The sequence below is a fragment of the Cydia splendana genome, chromosome 5, assembly GCF_910591565.1.
Source record: "Cydia splendana chromosome 5, ilCydSple1.2, whole genome shotgun sequence".
NCBI classification, from domain to species: domain Eukaryota; kingdom Metazoa; phylum Arthropoda; class Insecta; order Lepidoptera; family Tortricidae; genus Cydia; species Cydia splendana.
Genome location: NC_085964.1, coordinates 8,007,184 through 8,033,176, shown reverse-complemented (window position 1 = coordinate 8,033,176; position 25,993 = coordinate 8,007,184). Strand labels below are relative to the sequence as shown.

At 36.7% G+C, this 25,993-nt stretch overlaps 1 protein-coding gene across 1 annotated transcript in view; it reads right to left on the bottom strand.

The window, feature by feature from the left end:
- Positions 1-25,993, bottom strand: part of LOC134790383 (hydrocephalus-inducing protein-like) — a 131,374-nt gene that overhangs the window by 47,479 nt on the left and 57,902 nt on the right. Inside the window, 16 exon segments of the mRNA XM_063761152.1 lie at positions 1,272-1,461; positions 1,551-1,742; positions 2,357-2,417; positions 3,465-3,581; positions 5,305-5,482; positions 5,795-5,904; positions 14,409-14,745; positions 21,104-21,204; positions 21,287-21,429; positions 22,017-22,338; positions 22,587-22,835; positions 23,656-23,947; positions 24,154-24,327; positions 24,464-24,706; positions 25,296-25,495; positions 25,720-25,946. Coding sequence (XP_063617222.1) covers positions 1,272-1,461; positions 1,551-1,742; positions 2,357-2,417; positions 3,465-3,581; positions 5,305-5,482; positions 5,795-5,904; positions 14,409-14,745; positions 21,104-21,204; positions 21,287-21,429; positions 22,017-22,338; positions 22,587-22,835; positions 23,656-23,947; positions 24,154-24,327; positions 24,464-24,706; positions 25,296-25,495; positions 25,720-25,946 — 3,136 coding nt within the window.

The following is a 25,993-nucleotide window of genomic DNA, read 5'->3' as shown; positions in this document are numbered from 1 at the left end:
GGCACTTAGTTACTGAATAATTCTAGACACATTGTGTGCACTCTGTTACGACACATCTGACATTTAGTTACCACTTTGATGATTCTCCGACCGGAATGGTTATATGGGTAAAGTCGGCAGTACAAAGTTTTTCGGGTAAAAATAAAGGTTGAACACTATTAAATTGTCGCAGGTCGATCATGCTCCAGAAGAGAAAATAGCTTGCACAACTTAACATTATTTTATTTTCTGGTGGGTTGACCCTCACGACGCTTCCTATCTACAGTTTCATCTTGTTTAATTTTTTTAGGGTCCGTTGAACCGTCCTCCGTGTAGTTTGACAAGATTTTGCCAGATCTAAAGTTGATAAAATGATAAATGAGGATTTTTGCTAAAGTCTTTTTCGTGTAAGGCCATTTTCATAAATAAAAAACAAATTAACGTTTTATGGGTGTCTAATATTTCACGAGCCTTATAAAGTCAAATTTCAAAAGAATATTAAAAAAAGAATCGATCCAACACGCTAGCAAAGTAAAAATGTAGGCGATAATATAATAGTGTTCACCCTTTAGAGGATATTCACAGTCATTTGGTATACAATTTGGAATAATCCATTCAGTCGTGTTCTATTTAGAAAAGTGCAAAGTCAACCCTGGATTCTGAAATTTTTGAACGTTTTCTAATACTACATAATTTGTTAGACCAAGTACCTAGTATGTTATATATTTGTATTTGTTTGTAGACCAAGTACCTAGTATATATTTCTAATCTACTCACAAAATCCTTTCATTTCATAGCCCACATGAAATGTTTAAAAGAAAATACAAACAACTTTGTACCGCTGACTTTATGATGTCACTGTAACTACCCCCACCACTTTCGCGCTTGTCATCTCATATATTTGTGTTCAGGACATCAAACTGAATGCATTGATATCATGCCCATATCCGAGACGACATGAATGGGAAGTAACTTAAAACCTAATTTTCTAATCTACTAATAAAATGGGTGAGACCAAAGCACATCGTCTCCGTTGGCTGGGCCACCTCGAAAGAATGGGTGAAGATCGTGCGGTAAAGAGAGCATACTTGGGTCGACCGACTGGACGCCGTCCTGTAGGTCGTCCTAAGTATCGGTGGCGGATCGAGTGGAGGCAGATCTCCGGGAGCTCGGCGTCAGTGAAAACTGGCGTGAATCCGCGTTGTTGGAGGCCAAGACTCATTTTGGGTCATCGCGCCAAACTAATAAGTAAGTAAGTACTAAAAAAAGGAAGTCTAAATTGAAAATAATACTTTTTATAGCAGCCTGGTCCCAGCACATTGAATTCCATAACAGTAATGTGTTCCGGCAAAGCAACTCCAGCCTCTTTTTTCCTTCTGGTTGTCAAGTAATCGCTTTCTTCTATATCCAGGTGGAAATATGGCACCAGGGACTTTGCTACGATCTTGCAGAATATGTTCTGATCATTTGGATCTAAATTATCTGTAATAAAAATATTGTAAAGCGTTGCTCTTTAAATTAACATCATGATCATGTTACTAACATGTTCGTAGTCAATAGTTAAAACTCACCAATAGAACTTTTCAGTAAAACTTTGTACTCGAAAGCATCAAGAGGTGAAAACGTAACTGTGAAAACTACACTTTCAGAGGGCTGGAGGCATTCCTTGGCTGGTTCTATTTTGAAAGGTAAATTGACTTCGAACCAGGTGTCTACACTGCATCTCTCCAAACTTTCACTAAACAAAGTCTCTTTGCTGGAGTCTAGTTTACAAAAATACAGAAAAATTTGGTTAATGAAGATTGTAAAAAAATATACTAAGTCAATCAACCATCGTGGAACTAAGATATTCCTATATAACGTTAGCATAATTGTGTTGTGCATGATGTAAACCTGACTTAACGTCACTGCGGAATAGGTCGGAGGTGCGGAATATGCAAGAGTGATAGAGAGACAGAGGGTGAAATTTAGATTTTTTGCTATTCGCGGCCTCTGATCGGAACTAAAAATATTGTACGAGAAACGGAAAGAAAGTATGTTCGTACATTATTTTACAGTACATGTGGTCCTATTTTCCCGCACTAGTGTGTAAAATAACACTTTTCATGCGATGTCAAAAGTTTAAAGGGCCATATGTACTGTAAAACGTTGTACGATACACGTGCAAATAGGCAATTCGCAACTCGTGTTGATATAAAACACTCCCTTCGGTCGTGTTTTAATTTATCACCACTCGTGGCGAATTTCCTACTTTCCGCACTTGTATCGTAAATAACTATAGCTTAACACTTCTATTCCGTGAATCTTTGTATTCATACTATACTACTATACTATTAAGATTAAGTGATTCAAGTAGTCTTGTGTTATACTTACGCACCTTTAGTATGAGAAGCATCTGCTTCATTACTAACCGCACTGTTCTTATTGTCCTCACCTTTCTGTATTACAACAAAACAAAAATATTAATAACAATTATTCACCAATCAGATAAATATGTAAATTTAAAAGTGGAATAATTACTGTCTTGGGTGACTCACGGCCTCTCCAGATCCAGAGGCCGTGAGTTCAAGTCTCACCCAAGACAGTATATTTTCCACTTTTAAATTTATTCTAAGCTTAGCATCGTTAGAAGACGTTTCTGCTTGTTAAAAATTAAAATAAATAAATGTACATACAATATCATCTCTATTCTCTAGCGATTTCATTCTGTCAAAATCGATTACGTTATTTTACCCGTAAAAAATAGTTAGGCATTTATCATGTTACGGATCAAGTACAATACAAAGCACCGCTGCTGCTGCTGAATTCTAAGTAGGTACAGTCAGAGCCGGATTAACCAATAAGCAAAACAAGCACGTGCTTAGGGCACCACGTTCAGGGGGCACCAAAATGCCAGGTTGAAAAAGGTGAACAAATTTTAAAAATCGTTTTTACCACACGATTTTTTTTTAGCTGTCCATAAGCTTCGGTAATTCACAACGCTTACTAACAACTCGCTCGCGTTTTCATTAACATTCTAAGATATGATAAAGGTGACATTCGGGTGGCGACTGCAGCAACATTACTCTGTTGCAACGTTACTGCTGCAGCACTGTCAATTTTCGTGATAAAATGATGTGACTGATTTCCATTCTCAGCTGTAATGCGGCAATGAACGTCACTCAACTTACCAAAAAATTCAATGTTATCTCGATGACCCTACGGAGAGGGGGCCCCATGGTCTAGAAATGCTTAGGGCATCAAAATATCTTAATCCGGCACAGGGTACAGTCATGAACTTTAATTTGGAATCAATTCGTTACCATTCGGAACACTTTTCCCGCAATAAGGTGGAAATTACCCGATTTAAATGAAATTTAATGTAGTACCTAATAAGATAGTTTGATTCCCGGGGAAGAATCATCATTGTACGCGTAGACGAAGTTGCGGGCAGAAGCCAGTACCTACGTAAGTATACAAGTATTTAATCGCTTTACAGTAGGTACCTTTTTATTTAAGTTTTTGTCGATGGTCGTGGGGAAATCTTCGTCAATTTGGAAACTCCACGCAATTTTCATCGGCACTTGACCACTGTTTGTCACTTTAAAATCGAATTGTCTTTTCTGTAATAATCATATACAATTTGTATATTTACATAAAATGACAGGCTTAGCTAAACATACAATTCTATAATTCAATTACGATTTCATGAAAATTAATTTCGTAAACGATAGGGTGAGTTGTTGATCAGTTAACCACGCTAGTTAAATGTGAGTTAATAAGCAGTTAACCACCCTTTTTTCGAGCAGTCATATCTCGCAAAATTTGAATTAAAATAATTTTTTGCGAACATTAATCGATAGACTATTTAATTGGCTACAAATTGTCATTCAAAAAATTTGCGTTACAGGTTTTACATTATTGTGCTTTTAGAAAAAAATGGAATTTGGCTAATAGTGTCCACCCTATAGGACAGTATTAACCAGGGGGGTGTTCTAGAGTTAACCAAGTTGTACACATTTAATCACTAATTTAAATGTTATTAATTATTTAATAATAATAAGCTCCACAAATTTTAGAACGCAGTTTTCTTTAATTACAAAGATTAAAAATACTAAAAAAATTAAAGAAAATATTTTTACTCATATTATCCTCAAAAATCAACATTTTGTAACATGGTGATTAATTTCGAAAACTCCAAGTTTCTAACATATAAGTCGAATTACTGTGTAATTATCATGGTAGTAACATCTGTTTATTTGTTGTATCTAGTTTTCATATTTATTTGTATAAATTTTGATATGATTGCATCTTATTTTTCATCAAAAATAAGATTTATATTCGTTTTAATATGACGAGCCATGGCTAAATGTTCAACATCAGATTTTGGTTAAATGATCGACACCCCCTCCCGACGCGGTTCTGTTCATCTGACTTTTAAACTATCAGTTTAAGATACATAATACCTACGTCAAAAGAGACGTGAAGAACATATCAAAGCAGTTAAAATATTAAGATTCTTCTATAACTCGACAAAAAGGCATAAAGCGAAAAAATTCTTACCTCGATTTCCCAAAAAGTTTTTACGAAATATTGAAATTCTTGTCTTACTCGTCCGTAGATGGAGCGAGCGAGCTGTTAACTGGGAAGTAGAGCAGGCAAGAGCTTAGGTATCTAATGCCCTTGGTTGCATCAAGCGGCAACGTCGCGTTCGCCAGATATTCGCTTGGCTATTTGTGTACTAGTGGCTAACTGATGAACACCCGACCTACTATTTTACAAAGTCGCGATTATATTTAGTTATGTCGCTTTACACTTGGGTCAAACAGATCACTGTGTTATGTCTTTCCTGTAGACATACACGAGAGTTAAGGGCTATAAAGGCTAACTTTCTTATTTAACCCTTATCCACATGAAAAGGTCCTCCTTTTATTTAGAGAACTATGATAAAATCATTGCTTACATGCCCACAAGCTGTTAACTATTGCCCACAGGAGAGAAAAATGTACTGTTCGCGATAACACACTAGTTTTCTCTCCTGTGGGCAATAGTTAACAGCTTGTGGGCATGTAAGTAATGATTTTATCATAGTTCTTTAAATAAAAGGAGGACCTTTTCACGTGGATAAGGGTTAAATAAGAAAATTAGCCTTTATAGCCCTTAACTCTCGTGTATGTCTACAGGAAAGACATAACACAGTGATCTGTTTGACCCACTTACAACAGTAAACATTGCGGCGGTTTATATATTAGTATTGGCGTTTTTCGGAATTATCCCATTTTCAAGGTTACCCCATGCATCTTACGCAAAGGATAAAGTAAGTTTTGTGTTAAAATCAAGTTTTACCTGGTATATAAACGTATCTCTTAGTAAAACTTCCTCCTTCAAATTGTGTGTATATTTAGTATATCGTGTCGTAACAGAATACATTATTATCATTTTAACAGTACCCATCGGTGCCAGAGGAGTTTCAATATCCTGTGCATTTATAACTCGCTCAGCTCTTTCAGCTACAGACGTTTCACTAAAAAAAGAAGGAGATTAGAAAAACAATCCTTCCGTAGTTGGCATGGCATCTGGAAACGTATTTAATACTATACTTTATTCTCATTCAGTAAATTACGCATTTAAACTAGTTTCCAAAAAATCAAGCAGATTTTATATGTAGCATGGCAGGAAATAATTGATAACAAGAAATTACTATCTGAATAGCTCACCCGGAATATAAGATCATGTGCTACGTATTCCTATTTTACGCTACATACGGAATTTAATATGCTACGCGCTACGCCGAGCTACAGATATTCGTAGCAAAACCGTTAAATGATTGGTTTACCAATTATGGTCAAACGTGGTGACCGTTTGCCTGCTGTCCCATGTGGGTCCCTTGGTGTCCAGTGTTAGGGAGTTGTCGCTGACAGCCGATAAACTACAAAGCATAAGTTCCTGCAAGGGGGCCGGTATTATACATTTTGATATAGGTAACTTATGATTTATAACAGTGATTATTAATTTCTAGCATAAATAAGTTTTTGCCAAAAATATAATGATTTGGTACAAACTTTTATCGCTGACAGTCACAGACTTGAATATACCCTAGATGACGCAAATGCATGTACTTCGCGTGTCCGAACTCTGACCAAGCGTCGAGGTTGGCCGTCACTATTGACAGTCCACGCACGTCAGTTGTTGCAGCCGATAGTCCGTAAAAAATAAAAAAAAGCCTCGTTGCGTGATAATTAACTGCAACAGCCCAAATATTGCAAGCACCCAAGGGCAAGGACATATTTCCTATCACAGGTAAGTAATTTTAAAATGATATTATGCGTGAATTCATTTTAAACAATTTTTTTAAGTATTCCAGGTTATGTTTCCAATAATGTACCTAAGTAACTACAGATTAACGTTACAAAACTATGTTTACATTACATTGCGCGTTTGCTTTGAGCGTTTGATCTGCACGGACCTAGAGAGTAAACCGGATAGTGTACATTAGCCAAAAAGTGTGTCCACATGAGAAGTCAAGGTGGGCCGTTGCATCTCTTTCTAATTAGGCTGACCATAAGTCATATGTATGTGGGATATTAGGATAACATTGAATATATAGTTCGGCCAGGATCTTTTCTTATTCGTGCATAGTTATATTAGTTATAAAGAATCATACTGTCTTTTCGCTGTACTAGTATTATGGCCTAAAAAGGGATGGATATAGTTTTTTTTTCTCTTCTGTACAACGCTTCACACAACCTTAGGTACTTAATTTAGTTGTTCTAAAAACTGTTATTAATAGGCGTAGATGCTGGACCACGAACATGGTCGATCCTCAGGAAGGTGGTCCGCTGTAACGTCTGTCAAGAATACAGGTATGAGTGAGAGAGATAGAGAGACAGATATGCTGACAGAACCAGAGGGTATACCGCGAACCGCGTTCGACGTGTCGCCCCTCTGCCACACTTACGTACGAAAGTGCTACAAAGAGGCAACACGTCGAAAGCGGCTCGGGGTAGGCTCTCAGGACACCCCCACTGTCCTGAGAGCCTTTTACAGTCTTTGCCGCGTTAGGTCCCAGGCCCTTCATAGCAAGCACTAGCCGCCCCTTTCTAAGCACCTATCATATAGACTGCCGCTTAAAATATCTGGCCGCCCTAGGCCCGGGCCTACTCGGCCTTAGGGCAAATCCGCCACTGCCACAGGGTCGCGTGGGACCGCTACGGCCGTTTACTATAGTTTTTAACTAGGACGCTTGTCACTGGAGCATAGACACCGAAGTTTGTATCGTTTGACGAGCATCTTTCGCTGTCTCTGTAATTACTCCTTTATAGGAGTAAAAGAGAAAGATGCCCGCAATTTGCGAACCTCGGTGTTCACGGTGGCAGGCCATCTGTGCGAAAAGACAAGAGTCGTGAAATATAAAGAAACTAGTGATGTGCCGTTTCCAGTAAATTTTCCAAAGAGGGTAAATTCCCATTAACGTTTCTGGTATCGTCCCAAATGTCAGTAAATTACCATAAAGTTCTATTTTTCTTTTATTATAAATGTGTCTGTAATGTTTAGAGTTAGACTGAGAAAAGTCTGCAGCGATTTTGATAGCCCACGCAGTGCAAGTGTCATTTTAAACGTCAAACTTCTATGAAATTATGACGTATAAATAACACTTGCCCCGCGTTGGCTATCAAAATCGCTGCAGACTTTTCTCGGTCTAACTCTAAGGACTTTGGATTTCTATTTTGGCCATTATTTATTCTGTATTAGCTCTCATTTCACCAATTTAAACATGCCGAAATAAATACATACCTATTCATATAAACTTACTTTTAAGTACGTAATAAGAATTGTGTAACACTGATTCTCATCATGCCGACATCATGGTCACCCTAATGAGTTTGACAATGTTGACTTGTATTTTTATCGCAAAATGTAATAATGGTGACTTCCTTGTGAAACAATATTCCAAAATTAGAAATTCTTTCACTCCTACAACCTTTAACGCAACATTTATTCACCATTTTTAAGAAATTTTTCATTCACGTGTTTTGATAACATGTCATCACACATTAGGGATACCAATTAATATTCAAAGTTACTACAATGTCTACCATATCAAAATTAATGTTTTTTTTTTGCTGTGCGCATGCTTGGTTAAATCAGACTTTAATAATATTGACATCATAATTATTTACAAATTTCTTAAAAGATATCAGAACCTTAATCTAAATATAGCACTTAAATAATATAAGAAGGTATTTAATTTCAGTAGTATATTGATATAAATACTACCACACTGGTATATTTTTAACATTGGCAACATGTGCGAGTGAGACACCGCGACCCACCTTTGCTATCTCAAGTGGACCGTTTTCTCTAGTCTGGTAAGAACGTCTTTCTGGCTCGGTGATAAGGTTAAATTTAGTATGGCAAAAAAAGTGACAGTTCACTCCATCTTATAACTTCATGTTGATCTGACATTGTGTGTTAAAGAGTCGATGAATATCGGAACAGCGATACTGTCGCGCATAGCTACGACTTCGTGGTACAGCCCATTTATCATTCGTCTGTCAAATTTAGCGACTAGTGTTGTTCGGTCTACCGATCGTTTCTAATAATCGATTTTAATCGATATCGGACATATGAATGATATTAACTATTCAAAAAAACTATTAGTAGTTCTTATTGATAAAAAAAAACATGTGCTAATTTTACACGACACTTTTAAATTAAAAGGAAGGGTAATTTAACCACATACTATTATATATCTGCCTATACGTTTAGTAGGGTTATAAATTTCTATTGTGTTAAAAAAACTTTCAATACTTTTGTTTTCCACATGCTCCAGTCATAGATTTAGAAAATACCAGTTTCATTGAAGGGTTTAATTAAGTTGGTAAGTAGGTCATTCGTCTGTTTTTATCATTGGTCTGTCTTTATCATTCATCTGTCAGAAAATCGATGTTATTCATGACAATTAATAATCGATTTGGGTCATTCTCGCATTTCGTGCAAATCGGTATTATTTGCAATTTGCCAAAAATGTGATGGTGTTTTCGAATATCTGTTAATGCAAGGTTGTAACATAGGACCTAAAGTATATAGGCCCGCGATGAACAATTCTAAAAAGGTGGTTATTTTCTTTATATTTACAATTAACCCCCCCTATTTTCATTCCTCTCTGCATGTAATGCGTGAAGTTATAACTTTGACCTCCATTTGAACCTTAAGATACTAAAAGTAGAAAACTTGTTGTTGGTTCAGTAAACAAGTAATTTAGTTATGTTTTATATCGTATAATATTATACGCTAAGAAATTAACAATAAAACTCTACAGCCTTATAAGTGTATGGTCCAAGCAATTCCTTCATTACCGACGCGAGAAATGGATTAGCTATATTTTGCTATATAGCAAGGGTATATAGCACTTCCCGCGGATATAACACATTGTTCGTCAGTCAGTTGGCCGCGTGCTACCGCAGCGGTCGTCCGTATGTTGCTTTTGACGAAAATACCTACGTTCTCTCGTGTCGGGAAGGAGTGTGGTTCAGATAAATCTTCATCGCCATCTAGTGATTTATACAGTAAGTACCAATTATACATTATTAAAATTATACCTAATTGAGTGTTTTAGGGATGCCTTTCGGGTGGCTTATTCTGCGAAATCAAGGTCTGATATCAACCGACCTAGGCGACGAAAACCTCCAAAACTTCATTCATATCTGTTTCATTCATTTCTTTTCCTTCCAATTTTGCCAGGGAAGGTAATGAACGAATTTAGAAGGTAATGATAATGTAATTGAGGCAGTTCATTTAATGGAAAGAGGGTTAAGTTATTATAAATAGAATGTTGGTATAAGCATTTAAAACTGTATGTAATAATATATAGGGGAGCCCAACTGGTGATTTTTGGATTACTTGGACTAGAGCGCAGTAGATTAACATAACCGTCCGCTCTACATATAATACCAGGGGCCCGTTTCTCAAAAGCTTGTAACTTGTAATACAAGTGGAAGTCCCTTTCTAACAAAGGCTGTCAAAAAGTGACATCCGCTTGTATTACAAGTTACAAGCTTTTGAGAAACGGGCCCCAGACCGCACTCAAGGACTGTGCTGAGAAATTTGACACGTTACTAAGAGACCAAGTGAGTTGGAATCATCTGATACCTGTCGACGATAAGGTAGAGAACGGGGCAAATGTTTGGAATAAAAGGCAGAACATAAACACAGGCCAATAAGCAATAATATTGCCTCCGCCGTCAAAAGCAACAATTCCCAATCCGTGCGTGATAAATCTCAGAAAACTGATACCAGCAGTAAAAAGCGGTGTAAAAACCTTCTCAGGGCGGTGGACCATCGCAAGTTCATCCATCTGTGGAATGTAGCGTGAGGATCGGAGGACATACGGGCATATCTGCTGTTATTCATGGTGCAATGTCGACGAACTTAAGCTCAAAGGGGACTCCAAGACTTTCAAAATAGGAGTACCCTCGACAATGTATGAATCAAGTTTTTTTCCAACTATGTACTCCCGATAATCGTGGTCATTTCGTAAATCCAACGTCAATGGGAGTCAGACAAAAACCAACCAGTAATACTTAGTTCGGAATCCTGATTCGAAACCTTCACTGGATCTAATTTACCAAAATGCAAGGGGTCTTAACACCAAAGTAAGTTTTTCGGGCTTCTATGCTGTTGGTCCAGACTACTTAGGTACCTGCATATATCTTAAAGGGGTGTTTAGAGCATTTTAATGGACCAATACACTCCATGCTTAATCTGGTACCTACTCTCCACAAGTACATATCTTCACCATTGGAAGATTCCACGGGTAAGACCGATCCCAAAGTCAAGGTATTCTTTTCTTTCAGCTTTAGCAAAGCTGTTTGAGTCCATACTCCATGGCACGTTGTCAAAACAAGTGCAACCATTATTCCTGTGCAACACTCAGCATGGTTTCAGAGCGAAACGGTCTGTGGAAACTAACCTGACCTTGGTTGACACCATCTCAGAGCATCTGGATATGGGTATCTTGGTAGACGTCCTGTATTATGATTTCCGAAAAGCCTTCAATCGTGTGGGTTACGATGTATTCCTACACAAACTAGACGCTATTGGGTTCAATCCACATTTGCTTAACATTTTTGCCAGTTATCTGCGAGATCAACCGCAGTACGCAACGACCAGCATGGCCACTTCGTATCAGATCCGTACCATACTCGTTCTGGTGACACCCAAGATTCAATCTTGGGGCCTTTCCTATTTGGAATAATGGTCAATGACCTGCCCTCGGTTATCCATAACGCTTGTTGTCTACTCTACGCCGACGATCTTAAATTGGTATATTGAGTTGAGAAGGAGGAGGATTGTAAGTTGCTACAGGAGGATGTTTCATCTCTGTTCCAATGGAGTCGGGATAATAAACTGACATTCAATGCGGCTAAGTGTCAAGTGTGTAGTTTTAATCGAGCCCTATTTCCTACACATGTACAATATTTTCTTGGACCTGAGCCAATAGACTTGGATCAATAGACTCTTGTAATAACAAGAGTCGTCTCAGTAAAGGATCTTGCGGTCATATTCGATACTCTGCTAACATTTCACGACCACATCAAAGCACTTGGTACTGTAGCTTCAGTAGATTAGGCTTTGTCACTCATAAAAGTTTTTTACAATGTTCTGGTCAGAATCAAGTTGGAGGCGTCAGCATTAGCCTGGATCCATTACGAGTCAACGTACATTCTACTAATTGGAAAAGGTCCAAAAGAATTTCCTTAAGATGTACTACCAAAAAATATATATTTTAGGAACCCTGGGCTTCATTTCTTTGGAGGTGAGGCCTACTACTTTTAGCTTGTTGGGATTTTCGTGGAGACTGAGGCTTGTAAGACTTTTTGTACCGGACATTAGAAATATAACCCTTAGGCTTCTCCTGGTGCATCTCCTGTTGACTCATGACTGCTTGAGATTTTGCGAGTTTATGGAGCTGCGGTGGATGGATTGGCCGTCGAGTGTATTTGGATGTTAATTTTAAATTAAAGTATGTTGTTTCTCAGTGTGTTGGCGACAAGACTGATGTAGTGCTGTGTAAACATTAAATAAATAAACAATACGAAATACGTCTTCAATCACGTAAATTGTGCTTGACAATCGCTACAAGCTAGGTGGTAAATCATAAGTCGCGATTGTCAAGCCGGAGTATTTGTTAAGTCGGCTTGATCGTCTGCACAGCGTTTAAGACACGTGATTTCAATGTTGTTATTAGCGGTGTTAATTTTCGTTAAATAAAGTTTTTTTATTGCGATTTGATAAGTTTGTTTCATTACCGTCCACTGATAAAATTACCATCCATGCCCATTTCATTACCAGCGCGTAGTTCATTACCACCAGTCTTATTAAATGAAAAGGAATTAGGTTACGAAGGTGCCTTTAGCATAAAAGTGTCAATAAATGAATCCACAATGCATGAAAACCCAAAAATTTACCATTTAAAAGAAAATTTACAAATCGAGAGAACATCACCGATTTGCACGAAATGAGAGAACGACCCATTTGTGATTTTTGGCGTCGTTCGCAGGGGAGCGGGGAGTGAGCAAGCGAGACCGCAGATATAAAATCTATGAGTATGAGCAAGACAGTTGAATCGTAGCGGGGCAGCGGGGCATTGATGTCTTTGAATCGGTTAGGATTTCCCATCACTAAATTGCGGCTGTGACGTCACAGTAGGTGGTAAAAAGTCGGCACGCTTGGTTTCAATACAAATCGTGATATTTGCTTCATCTAGGGTATATTTAAGTCTGTGCTGACAGTACTTTTCTTTACCATAAGCAACCAATACTCATCGAGACTATTCTAAAAACACCGAACACAATTAGGTTGCATTGCTTCATCACAGATTTCCTATGGGCACCTCCTGTCTCCATCATCAGATCAGCTCGATGGTATTATAATATTAATCACAGGTAGCAAAATAAAATATCAATTAAAAAACAAACTACTGTTTGATTTGAAATAGTTTTATTAATAGAGTCATATTGGAATGCCTTATATTATATGGCTACAAATATAATGACCACCAAAAAATACTTTGGTACCCTAAATAAAAAAATCATGCTTACCAAAAAAAATTACTGAACACCAAAAAAATAAGGCCTAAAAATACAAAAGTACCACCATTTTAATTACGACTGCACTTCAAATTGTATTCAAATACCAAATATATTGAATGATCACCAAAAATCATTAATGATCACCAAATCTTGAAGACCAAATTAATGCGATATTTTCACCTAAATAAACCACTATGATTACCAAAAAATGTATACATATTACCAAATAAAGTAAACTGATGCCAAAATTACTAGCCCCTCCCGCTCAACCCCCCGTTTGCCCGCACCGCATATCTACCTAACCTAATCTACTTTTCTAGTAGCATTTCGTTATGCTACTAGAAAAGTAAGTTAAACTGCTATCAGTTAAGTGGGTTAGGTTAGGTTAGCACTGCGACCCTTACAGAAACGAAATGGTTTAGTTTCAACTGCTACCCATACAGATACGAAACGCTACTAGAAAAGTGGGTTAGGTTAGGTTTGAACTGCGACCCTTACAGAAAATAAATGCTACTAGAAAAGTGGGTTAGGTTAGGTTTGAACTGCGACCCATACAGAAACGAAATGCTACTAGAAAAGTGGGTTAGGTTAGGTTTGAACTGCGACCCTTGCAGAAAAGAAATGCTACTAGAAAAGTGGGTTAAGTTAGGTTTGAACTGCGACCCTTACAGAAACAAAATGCTACTAGAAAAGTGGGTTAGGTTAGGTTAGAACTGCGACTGTTACAGAAATAAAATGCTACTAGAAAAAGGTGACGAAGTGGATTAATTAATTTAATAGGATAACGATATATTAAATATTTGCACATTTTTAATTATAATGTGGTTACAGTTTTTGTGATCATTTACTATTTTTGCGTTTACAATGATTATTTTGAAGTCATTTGCTTTAGTAGGATAGCAAGATTTAAAAATTTGGTTATCATTTTACATTAAAATGGAGTTCTAATTTTGGTGGTCAGTTACTATTTTTGGGTTTACAATGATTATTTTGTTGTCATTTTCTTTAATAGGATAGCAAGATGTATAAATCTGGTTATCATTTCACATTAAAATGGGGTTTAAAATTTGGTAATCATTGACTATTTTTGGGTTAATAATGATTAGTTTGGTGTCATTTCCTTTAAAAGGACAATAAAATGTAATAAAATTGGTAATCATTTCACATTAAAATGGTGTTATAATTTTGGTGATCATTCATGATTTTAGGGTGGTAAAATAGATTTTTTTGGTATTAAATTTTAATAAATCAGGTGATCAGTTAAATAGCAGCCATATTATATTACCTATTAATTTTAAATTATATCATTTATTTATAATGGCATCAAAGTATTTAAAAAAAGCAACACATAATTACCTTTTTCACTGCGACAGGTTGACTCGAGAAAAACACAATTTCCAAGTCCTTTTCTTCTGCCGGTGAAATGTATCCTACTGATGGTTTAACAAACAAGTATTGGGCTGCTTCCCATTTAAATTTGTAAACTTTATCCGAGTTATTAACCATGATGACCGATCTTTTTTGCATGAAATTCAATTCACACCCTCCGAAGTCTAAAACATACTTTAGAGAAGCCGGCTCGTTTCTGATGGCCACCGTGCTGGTAAATGACCTGATTTTTTTCGATTCACTGGATTTAGTTTTCTTACCAACTCTCTTTTTGCTATCGAGGGTCGAGGCAGTTGACTCCGTGCTGCATCGAACAAAACATATTTAATGTAGAATATCACCTCCTAAAAATTTGTACTTTAAATACCTAATTAACCTCTATAATATCGGGGGGTTTACATAGGGATTTGGAGCCCGGAATTTTCGCGGCAAAACAAAAGACCGTCGTAATCTGGCTAGTGTTAGAAACATTTTTTTTTCGATATCGATAGTTGTGTAATAGAAGAAAAAAACGGCCCACCAAATAAAAACTATATACTTAATAAAAAAGACTGGTCAAGTGCGAGTCGGACTCGCGTTTCAAGGGTTCCGTACATCAACCAATTTTTTACAATTTTGTTTTTGTACGTGAAACGTGATGTTAGTGAAACGTCTGGAAAAACCCGAATGGGTCAGATCTAAAACCAGATGTTACATGAAGTGTTACGGTTACTTTACTCAAGTAATTTACTCAAGAACCGCAAAACAAACGGTAATATCCTCGCAGGTGGTTAAACTACGAATTATTTGTAATTTTTTGGCATACTACATATATATCCGTCACGGGTGCGATTTTTTTTTAAACATTAATTGTTTCTATGGAAAAAGCACAAAAACCAAAGTCAACATTTTAAGATTTTTTTGATTGAAATGGGTTTTGCCTAGTGTGTTTATGCTAAGTTATAAGTTTCAGACGATTTGAGTTGAAAATAGTAGTTATGAATATTTTTCAAAAAAAAAGTGTATGGAGCCGGAACAAAAAATCAAAATATCTCAAGAACCGCAACAACTCTAAAAATACCATTGCGACTGTGTGCCAGATACAGCCTAGTCGCATTTTTTGTCTTCAGTCCGACTCACGCTTGAACCTACTAAAGGCACGCCTCATCGGGACGCTTCGGGCCTTCCGTCTTATGCCTTCGCAATAGCTGTCTACACCACGTTTCACATAAACAATTGCGGCTTTGTCCCTAAAAAAGACTAACCGCATTTTTGTTCTTAAATCCGACTCATGCTTGACTCTAGATTTCTAATAGGTTTTCCTGTCATCTTTAGGTAAAGAACTATTTTGTGTATTTTTTTCAAAATTTAGACCCTGTAGTTTCGGAGATAGAGGGGGGGGGGAAGTCATTTTTTGTCTATTTTCATGAATAACTTCTAAACTTTTTATCCTAAATTTATAAAAAAAAATATATTTGAGATTCTCATAATGAGCCCTTTCGTTTGATATGTAACACGATATAGTTTGCAAAACTTTGTTTTTTAATTTTCTCTTTTACCCCCCAAAAGTAGTCCCTATGTTTAATAGTTATTTGTACAACAAGAGATCAAAGTTTGATATTTCTTCGAGTGCTTATTTTGAGTCCCGTGCAAGCGAAAGATTCTATAATAGATTCACGAGCGTAGCGAGTGAATCTAATTTAGAATCTTGAGCGTAGTAAGGGATTCAAAAGCGCACGAGATGTAAATAACTTTGATCTCGTGTAGTACACAAAATTTTTCACCCTAAGCAGTGAGAACATACCTAGAGGGACAGAGATAATAGAACCCAAGTATATCGAACTTGTATTAGACCCCGCATGTTGAAATGACATTTGACTATAAAGGTCACTTGAATGTCATTTTGTCTCACTCAGTGAGCAAAATCGTATTTTGCTCACTAAGTGTGTCTCACTCAGTGAGCAAAATGCGATTTTGCTCACTGAGTGAGACAAAATGACTCAGTGAGCAAAATCGCATTTTGCTCACTGTTTTTAAGAAGCAAAGTACCCTTGTTCGAGCTGCTGAGGTGAAAAATTCATTTCTTGACGTTACATGTCCGCCTTTGGGTCATAGACTTACATATGTGTACCAAATTTCAACTTAATTGGTCCAGTAGTTTCGGAGCAAATAGGCTGTGACAGACGGACGGACAGACAGACGCACGAGTGATCCTATAAGGGTTCCGTTTTTTCCTTTTGAGGTACGGAACCCTAAAAATTACGTGAGGTTTGTACCTATAAAATTATATAGAAACAGTTTTCGAAATCTACGTTAGTACACAATGTGTACTATACACAGCAGCTCATGACATTGTATTTAGTGTGTGATAGTGATAGGAGTAGATAATCATTAATTTCTCAACATTGTCCGAGAGCACCTAAATCGTTTATCACTATATAAATACATTTTCACCACACCAGCTCGGAAAGGCTTACTTTGCGCTTCAAAAACGGATAGCAAAGTTGCACTTTGCTATCAGTAATTCATATGTGAGGCAAAGTAATCAAATGCAAATTTTGAGTTGTTTTCTTATGTTTGCTGGTAGAATTGACTTTTAAATGATGATTTTGGATGATAAATATTTAATTTGATTTGAATTTGATTTGGTTTGATTTTGTTTGATATTTGACATTTAATATTTGCTTCGGGCTGGTGTGGTGAAAAATTTTGTGTTTCACTCAGGGGCAAATATTGTTTAACCCTCGTGCTTTGAAACCCTCGCAACGCTCAAGATTCCATTTTTTGAACCACTCGCTACGCTCATGGTTCAATTTTGGAATATTTCGCTTGCTCGGGTATCAATATTAGCACGAGCGGTTAAACAACAACTTTGCCCCCTTGTAAAACAAATAACTATTATGTATACTAAATGAACGCTCAACTTTACTCGTCTTTAGGGAACAATATTATAAAAATGATTGTAATTGGTATGATGTTTGTGGTTGATGATTATAAAATATTGAATAATTTTACGGTTTAGACTCACTTGTTTTTAGTCACTGCTTGTTTTGTTTGTTGTTGTGTTTGTGCTTGAGAAAGGAGACCTAGGCTCTCCGAAACATGTCGCGCGAGTGACTAAAAACAAGTGAGTCTAAACCGTAAAATTATTCAATGTTAGTATGTCTCACAACAGTTTAAATTCGATTATAAAATAATGTAAAAATATTGGCACGATTTTTTTATATACAGGATGGCTAACAAATAACTGCATTCCCGTTGCCAGGGAGCTTTTGGGATTATACTGAGCAACTTCTACTATGGGACCAACCCCGAAATCGCGAAAAAAAGAATTTGGGTGTTTCATACATTCTGGTCCATTTTGTCAGTTGTCAGTTTGTTCAGTCATGGAGGGTAAATTTTTTTTGCGATTTCGGGGTTGGTCCCATAGTAAAAGATGCTCAGTATAACTCCAAAACCTCCCTAAGCTGGCAACGGGAATGTAGTTACTTTTAGGCCACCGTGTATAAAAACTCGTATCGATAAAAACTTCTAACACTAGCTATATTGCGACAGTTGTTTTGCCGCGAAAATTCCGGGCTCTGACAGTTCATTTTTTATGGAATAATTGTCACTTAAAATGTTTGTAGACATTTTTAGGTGGTTAAGGGCATTAATTTATTTAGAAATGTAACATTTAAGTACTTAATAAAAACACGGTAAAGACATATTTCTTCAATTAATGTTTTTAAATTAAGCACAACCAGAAGGTATCATCATTCGACGCGATATGTATAGTGACTACGTAGCTAGAACTACGTGTTGGATCCCGCCGTAACTATACATAGGTCACAAGATAAGTTTTTACTAATTAAGAAAACATTTACTTTCTTTTTAAATTAACTTATTAAATAAAAAACATTAACTTTAAAAACGTCGGCGTGGCCATTTACGAAAATTTTATAGGCTGCTATTTAACTGATCACCAGATTTAGTAAAATTACCAAAAAAATCTATTTTACCACCCTAAAATAATGAATGATCACCAAAATTATAACACCATTTTAATGTGAAATGATTACCAATTTTATTACATTTTACTATCCTTTTAAAGGAAATGACACCAAACTAATCATTATTAACCCAAAAATAGTAAATGATTACCAAATTTCAAACCCCATTTTAATGTGAAATGATAACCAAATTATTACATATTTCTATCCTATTAAAGAAAATGACACCAAAACAATCATTGTAAACCCAAAAATAGTAAAAGACCACCAAAATAAGAACTCCATTTTAATGTAAAATTATAACCAAATTTTTAAATCTTGATATCATATTAAAGCAAATGACTCCAAAATAATCATTGTAAACCCAAAAATAGTAAATGACCACCAAAATTGTAACCACATTTTAATTAAAAATGTGCAAATATTTAATATAATTATAGTTATCCTATTAAATTAATTAATCCACTTCGTCACCTTTTTCTAGTAGCATTTTATTTCTGTAACAGTCGCAGTTCTAACCTAACCTAACCCACTTTTCTAGTAGCATTTCGTTTCTGTAAGGGTCGCAGTTCAAACCTAACCTAACCTAACCCACTTTTCTAGTAGCATTCCTTTTCTGCAAGGTTCGCAGTTCAAACCTAACCTAACCCACTTTTCTAGTAGCATTTCGTTTCTGTATGGGTCGCCTTTTATACCTAACCTAACCCACTTTTCTAATAGCATTTTTTTTCTGTATGGGTCGCAGTCAAACCTAACCTAACCCACTTTTCTAGTAGCATTTCTTTTCTGTAAGGGTCGCAGTTCAAACCTAACCTAACCCACTTTTCTAGTAGCATTTCTTTTCTGCAAGGGTCGCAGTTCAAACCTAACCTAACCCACTTTTCTAGTAGCATTTATTTTCTGTAAGGGTTGCAGTTCAAACCTAACCTATCCCACTTTTCTAGTAGCATTTCTTTTCTGTAAGGGTCGCAGTTCAAACCTAACCTAACCCACTTTTCTAGTAGCATTTCTTTTCTGTAAGGGTTGCAGTTCAAACCTAACCTAACCCATTTTTCTAGTAGCATTTGGTTTCTGTAAGGGTCGCAGTTCAAACCTAACCTAACCCACTTTTCTGATAGCAATTTGGTTCTGTATGGGGCGCAGTTCAAACCTAACCTATCCCACTTTTCTAGTAGCATTTCTTTTCTGTAAGGGTCGCAGTTCAAACCTAACCTAACCCACTTTTCTAGTAGCATTTCTTTTCTGTAAGGGTTGCAGTTCAAACCTAACCTAACCCATTTTTCTAGTAGCATTTGGTTTCTGTAAGGGTCGCAGTTCAAACCTAACCTAACCCACTTTTCTGATAGCAATTTGGTTCTGTATGGGGCGCAGTTCAAACCTAACCTAACCCACTTTTCTAGTAGCATTTCGTTTCTAGAATAATTATTATTTTGGACTCATGTGCTTTAATAGGATAGCAAACCTAACCCACTTTTCTAGTAGCATTTCGTTTCTGTATGGGTCGCAGTTCAAACCTAACCTAACCCACTTTTCTAGTAGCACTCGTATCTGTATGGGTAACAGTTGAAACTTAACCTAGCCCACTTTTTTAGTAGCATTTCGGTTCTGTGAGGATCGCAGTTCTAACCTAACCTAACCCACTTTTATACTAGCATTTCGTTTCTGTAAAGGTCGCAGTTCAAACCTAACCTAACCTACTTTTCTAGTACCATTTCGTTTCTGTAAGGGTCGCAGTGCTAACTTAACTGATAGCAGTTTGACTTACTTTTCTAGTAGCATAACGAAATGCTACTAGAAAAGTAGATTAGGTAAGGTTAGGTAAGGTATGCGGTGCGGGATACGTGGGGTTGAGCGGGAGGGGCTAGTAATTTTGGCATCAGTTTACTTTATTTGGTAATATGTATACATTTTTTGGTAATCATAGTGGTTTATTTAGGTGAAAATATCGCATTAATTTGGTCTTCAAGATTTGGTGATCATTAATGATTTTTGGTGATCATTCAATATATTTGGTATTTGAATACAATTTGAAGTGCAGTCGTAATTAAAATGGTGGTACTTTTGTATTTTTAGGCCTTATTTTTTTGGTGTTCAGTAATTTTTTTAAGTAAGCATGATTTTTTTATTTAGGGTACCAAAGTATTTTTTGGTGGTCATTATATTTGTAGCCAATTTTATACAACATTTTCATTTCACACAAAGTTTAGATTATTTAATAAGTAAATTTAAAAAGAGAGTAAATGTTTTCCGGCCAATTATAGTCTATGAAAATATAGTTTTTAGGGTTCCGTACCCAAATGGTAAAAACGGGACCCAATTACTAAGACTCCACTATGTCTGTATGTCCATCTGTCTATCACCAGGCTGAATCTCATGGACCGTGATAGCTACACAGTTCAAATTTTCACAGATGAGATGATATATTTCTGTTGCCGCTATAACAACAAATACTAAAAAGTACGGAACCCTCGGTGGGCCAGTGCGGCTTGCACTTGTCCGGTTTTTAGGTACTTTATTAAAAGTATATGTTATAGGCCACACCTTTGTTTCATATCTTTTGTCTAGTGCAAATCTTATGAAGTGACTTATATACATTTTTTTTTTCGTTTTTAATTTTACCTACAATTACAATCGTCCGTAGATCCGCTAGCTACATTTGATGAACCTGTAGTTAAAGTAAGGTATACATACTCTGTAGTAGTCTGTATTGCACCCAAGTCGACATCCATTGATAACATTTCAAGTCCAATCAAGATTACGTCTTCCATAAATCCTTCAGCTTCACAAAACACCTGTTGATTGAGTGTTAGATTATTTTTAAAGGGACATAGAAATGTACATACAATATAGTCAATAGACGTATGGAATTAGTACCGTGAAATACTCGTAAGGGTTGTCAATAATGGTTACTTGAATTTCGCAACTTGTCCGCCCTCTCTTGACGGGGTTGTAATGAACAACAACGCCTGCTCTTTCACCGGGTTTCAATCTTAACTTAATACTCATGTCGTTATTATCTAAATCACAAAATGAAAGTATAAAATAAATATACACTAAACAACAAGACTACTAGGGTGTAATAATCTGTTTTGCGAGCCACATTCATTCGATTTAGTAATAAAATATCTGGGAGACTGAGTTTTGCTCGGAATACATATAAAAACTCAAAAATGCACGTTTTCCCAGAGATAAGACCTAGCTAGATAGATTTTTCGCCCCCGAAAACTCCTATATAGCAAATTTCATCGAAATCGTTAGAGCCGTTTTCGAGATCCCCCAAATTTATACATAAATAAATAAATATACTTACAAGAATTGCTCGTATAAATGTATAAGATTATTAAGTAATATTACCGGGTGTGGCCTGTAGCACGAGCAAAAAGTTAAAACTGTAGACAGTACTCCTCAAACTAACATTTGCTCAGCAACTTTTAAAAATAACTTGTATTTTGATTCTTAGAACGCTTAAAAGTCGCTGAACAAATGTTGGTTAGTTTGTGCAGTACCTACTTACAGCCTACATTTTAATTTTTTGCTCGTGTAATTCCCAGTATAATTATGTACAATGTATAAAATAGGTAATATATAAATAGAGCATAAGTACGTTTGCGACTTTTAATAACATTCTTTTCCGAAATGGCAGCCGCTGACAACCAAAATACATTCCTCTCTTCGATTGTTGACTGGAGTATTTTCATGATTACAGTGCTATTTACTGAACATATATTCTTAAATCGAATTTCGCGACTGCTGATGGAGCCCAGGCAAGTGACGGGAATTTGGAGTAGCGAGCATTTGTACTGTCTTGTCGGAGGCCAAATCATTTTTATACGCGGGATAACGCCTTCTCCCATCAGGCACACCCTAAATGACTGTTGCTGGTTGTTAAGGAGATTCAACTTGATTTCTAAAATGGCACGATACTCCTGCAATGCAAAGATAATTATTGTAAAATATTTATATTATAACAACATATTACAATTTATATTATAACAGCGGACATGAAAGAGAACAATCTCACACCTGAGGATGCCGAAGACCGGGCAAAGTGGAGAAGACTGAGCAAGAAAGCGGACCCTGGCGCTAGGCCGGGAAAACGCTAGGTTGAAGAAGGAGAAGATTTATATTATAACAATTTATATTGACAGTTTTCGTTAATGAATGATTTAGGTACCTTTAAAGCTTTAGGACTAAACATGATGCGCAAACATTTGTGTTGTAAAGGCTCTATGACCGTCTCATATTTATCTAAAGAGAAGATGCCTTCCTCGGCATTCTGTTCGTGGATGAGCTTTATGGTAAGTGCACTGGCCACCAATCCATTGTTGTAAAGGTCGATCTGTCCCGTGAACGTTGTATTCACGTTCACACAGAAAAAGTGAAGAGTCACAGAATTTTCCGCAAAAACGCAATGCGGCGATGTCTGAAACGAAAACGGAAATTTTAACGAAACCACGTGGATATATTTTGGTTCATATCTAATGAAATATATTAAACACCGGCCAAGGGTATGTCGGGCCTTACTAAGAGTAGGGCTCTGCAGTTACCCATCCGTTGATAACTGATAATATCCCCCAAGTTCCCGTGCTGTTAGTTGCTATTATGTTCATGAATAACTAGCAAAAGGGAGTACCTTCGCAGCACTTGTACGTTATTATTATTTTTAGTTCTAAATAAAGATTTACCTACAATTTTATTTAATTAACACAAAAAAAGAAGTACCAAGTAGTGTAAGAAAACTTTTAGCAAAAACTCAAAAACGGCTTCCGATCATATTCGTCATAATTTTCATATTTTTTTTACTAAGCTTTACTTTCAAGTTTTTGTTTTAAATATTTTTTTGGGCCCATGGTTCTAAAGTTAAAAGGGCGTGGGTTCATGGTTCCTATTCGTTTTGAAAAACGACACTCTGCCCTATATAGGGTTTTAGCGAAAAAAAACATCTCCACTATGTACTTGAGGTACCCTAAAAAGTGTAAGTATATTTTTTGATTTTTTTACCACGTGGTCAGCATGTTTCATTTATATACTTACCCATGCCAAATCGCAGCTTTTCTAGCACTAACGATCACAGTAAAGCCGCGGACGTACGGACAGGTTCCTAGGATGGTTCCTAATAGTCGACTACGGAACCCTAAATAGCCTTTATAAATTGCCCAGTTTGTATTATTTTATTTTACTAATATTCATACACCCATAGTGATTATATTACTTTATAGTCAAATAAATAGAATCTCAGTTACCTCGGGTACTTTATAATCCGACAGGCTTTTCAGAATTAATTGTTCACGGAACGTGTTTTCAGTGTTCCAAAAATCTAAAGTTGGCATGGCTCCAATGCCGACAAGTCTAAGTGGTACTCCACAAGCCTCAGCTGGGCACGTATCGCTTATTATAAAATGAATGGTTTCTTTAAACACCCCAGGCCCGCTGGCGTAAAACTGTATTTGAATTGTGCGACTAGTTCCAGGGGCAATCAAGTTATCTTCATTCAATATTAAAAAGTTGCCGCATTTCATTGGAGGGTTTTTAAGCCTGTTAGAAAATGCACATACGCATTAGACTAATTCGTGGCAAAACACAGATCGACATAAAACAATACGAGCTCTCGAAGCTAATAGGTACCTATTAAATCAGTGGAATTTGAACAGTTTGAACAAGATCGGCTCACTTTATATTTCGTCAACTTTACCTACGGATTACAAAAATATCACATTTGCAAACCCTATTCTCACACTTACTTGTTATCTTTTACCTTCACCGTTAGATCGGCACTTATTTGGTACTCCTCTGGCAGCACAATCTCATATGTAACTGGACATTTACTAGTGTTATTTAATATCACGTCCTTCATAATAGCAGTGCCAATAGGAATAATATTGAAATTGAGCTCGCCCAGTGGAAACAGAGTAAATCTGTAAATAATATGGAACCAAATATATACATATAAGTACAATTTTAATACGTGGCAGACGGACTTTTGTTTTTGAAGAGGTATTTTTAGTACAAACTTTAAATTTATACCGTTTCTGTAAATATTCCACAACTTACGTATTATAGAAAGATGCAAGAGTGATGCAAACAGGGAACTTGGCAACCACGACTTGTTTATTAGAGCCGTCGAGCAGCGAGCACGTGTAGACCGGCACGTTCACCAGGTTCATGGAAGTGGTGGGTGTGCAGGTGAACTCGATGGCCACTAACTTCATATTCACTGGGATAACCCCGCTTTCTTGGACCACCTCGAAGGATTTTAGCAGAGACGGCTGTGGGAAATTCTTTACTTTCTTCAACCTAACAATACAAACAATAAAATTCACAAGGAATCGTGTAAGCTCCATGGATGTCTATTATTTTTATAAAGTTAAGCAAAAAGTACTTAAGGGAAGCATTCATCTAGGAATAAGTAAACTATTAATAGTAGGTACAGTCAGCTGCAGAAGTTGCTAAGCGGGCGATATGGTCAAAGTTACCTTGAGACGCTCTTATTCTCTTAACAATAAAGTCGCGTCAAGATAATTTTGAACACCTGGCCCACTTAGCAACTTCTGCTGCTGACTGTATGTATTCTAGGTGAAATAAAGAAATTTTACTTACTTCCCATTACACACCTGAGATCTCCAAATTCCAATTTTAAGAAGTGGCCCACCCAAAGCCGAAGCCGGTGGTTTAAACAATTAAAAATGAAGTCCAGGCGGCTTAGCACGGTCGCGTTTTTATCCCTTGTCACCATGCCTGTCACGTTCTAACAAGTATGTAAGTGCGAAAGGGACGCGCATAGTGATAGTCGATAAAAATGGAACCGTGCTGAGCCCGCAGAAATCACTCATTGAACGTAAGGGTAAGATAAACTTAAAAATCAAATAGCCGTAAAAGTACGTACTTGTAGTAAATGTTATATTTGCCGCGATTGAGTAAAAACATCATTTTAGAGTAGGTGGAGTTAACTTTGACGTTGCCGTAGTTGAGGCAGGTGTCGACCGGGTCCTCGTAGGCGCACTCGACCATGACGTCGTAGCATTCCGCCGACAGTTCCAACTGGTCAACAACCATGGGATTGCCGCGTCCCTCGGCGTCGTATATCTGAATATATATAATAATAATTGTAATGCCACATGCCATATGTGACTTCGCTTGATTTATCGATTTATTTATTAATTATTTCATGGTTCCGTGTTTCGCTTCACGCCGTTAACACACATAGGTACCAAACCCCATCACAAAGACTCTCATGGTATAATTTGTCCCCTAGAGAATTCGCAACTTCAGAAGTCTACTTAAAAGCTTCTTCATCAAAAGATACTTACGTCTATGATCAATATCATGTGTGAAATGACACCGACTCTACACGCGATGTAAGTTATTGGAACCACTTGGTTGTCATATCTGGGCACGATCCCTGATGCGTGAGAAATTATGAAGTCTTCTGCAAACTCTTCAGCATTTCGCACTTTCCACATTATTGGCAAAATTGAGTCATTTTTAACAATAAATCTATCATCTTCTCGCCGATATAATAAAAGCTTCCCGTAATCTGTGATCAAAAGATATTAGCTGTCAGAAAAGACGAATAAATCATTG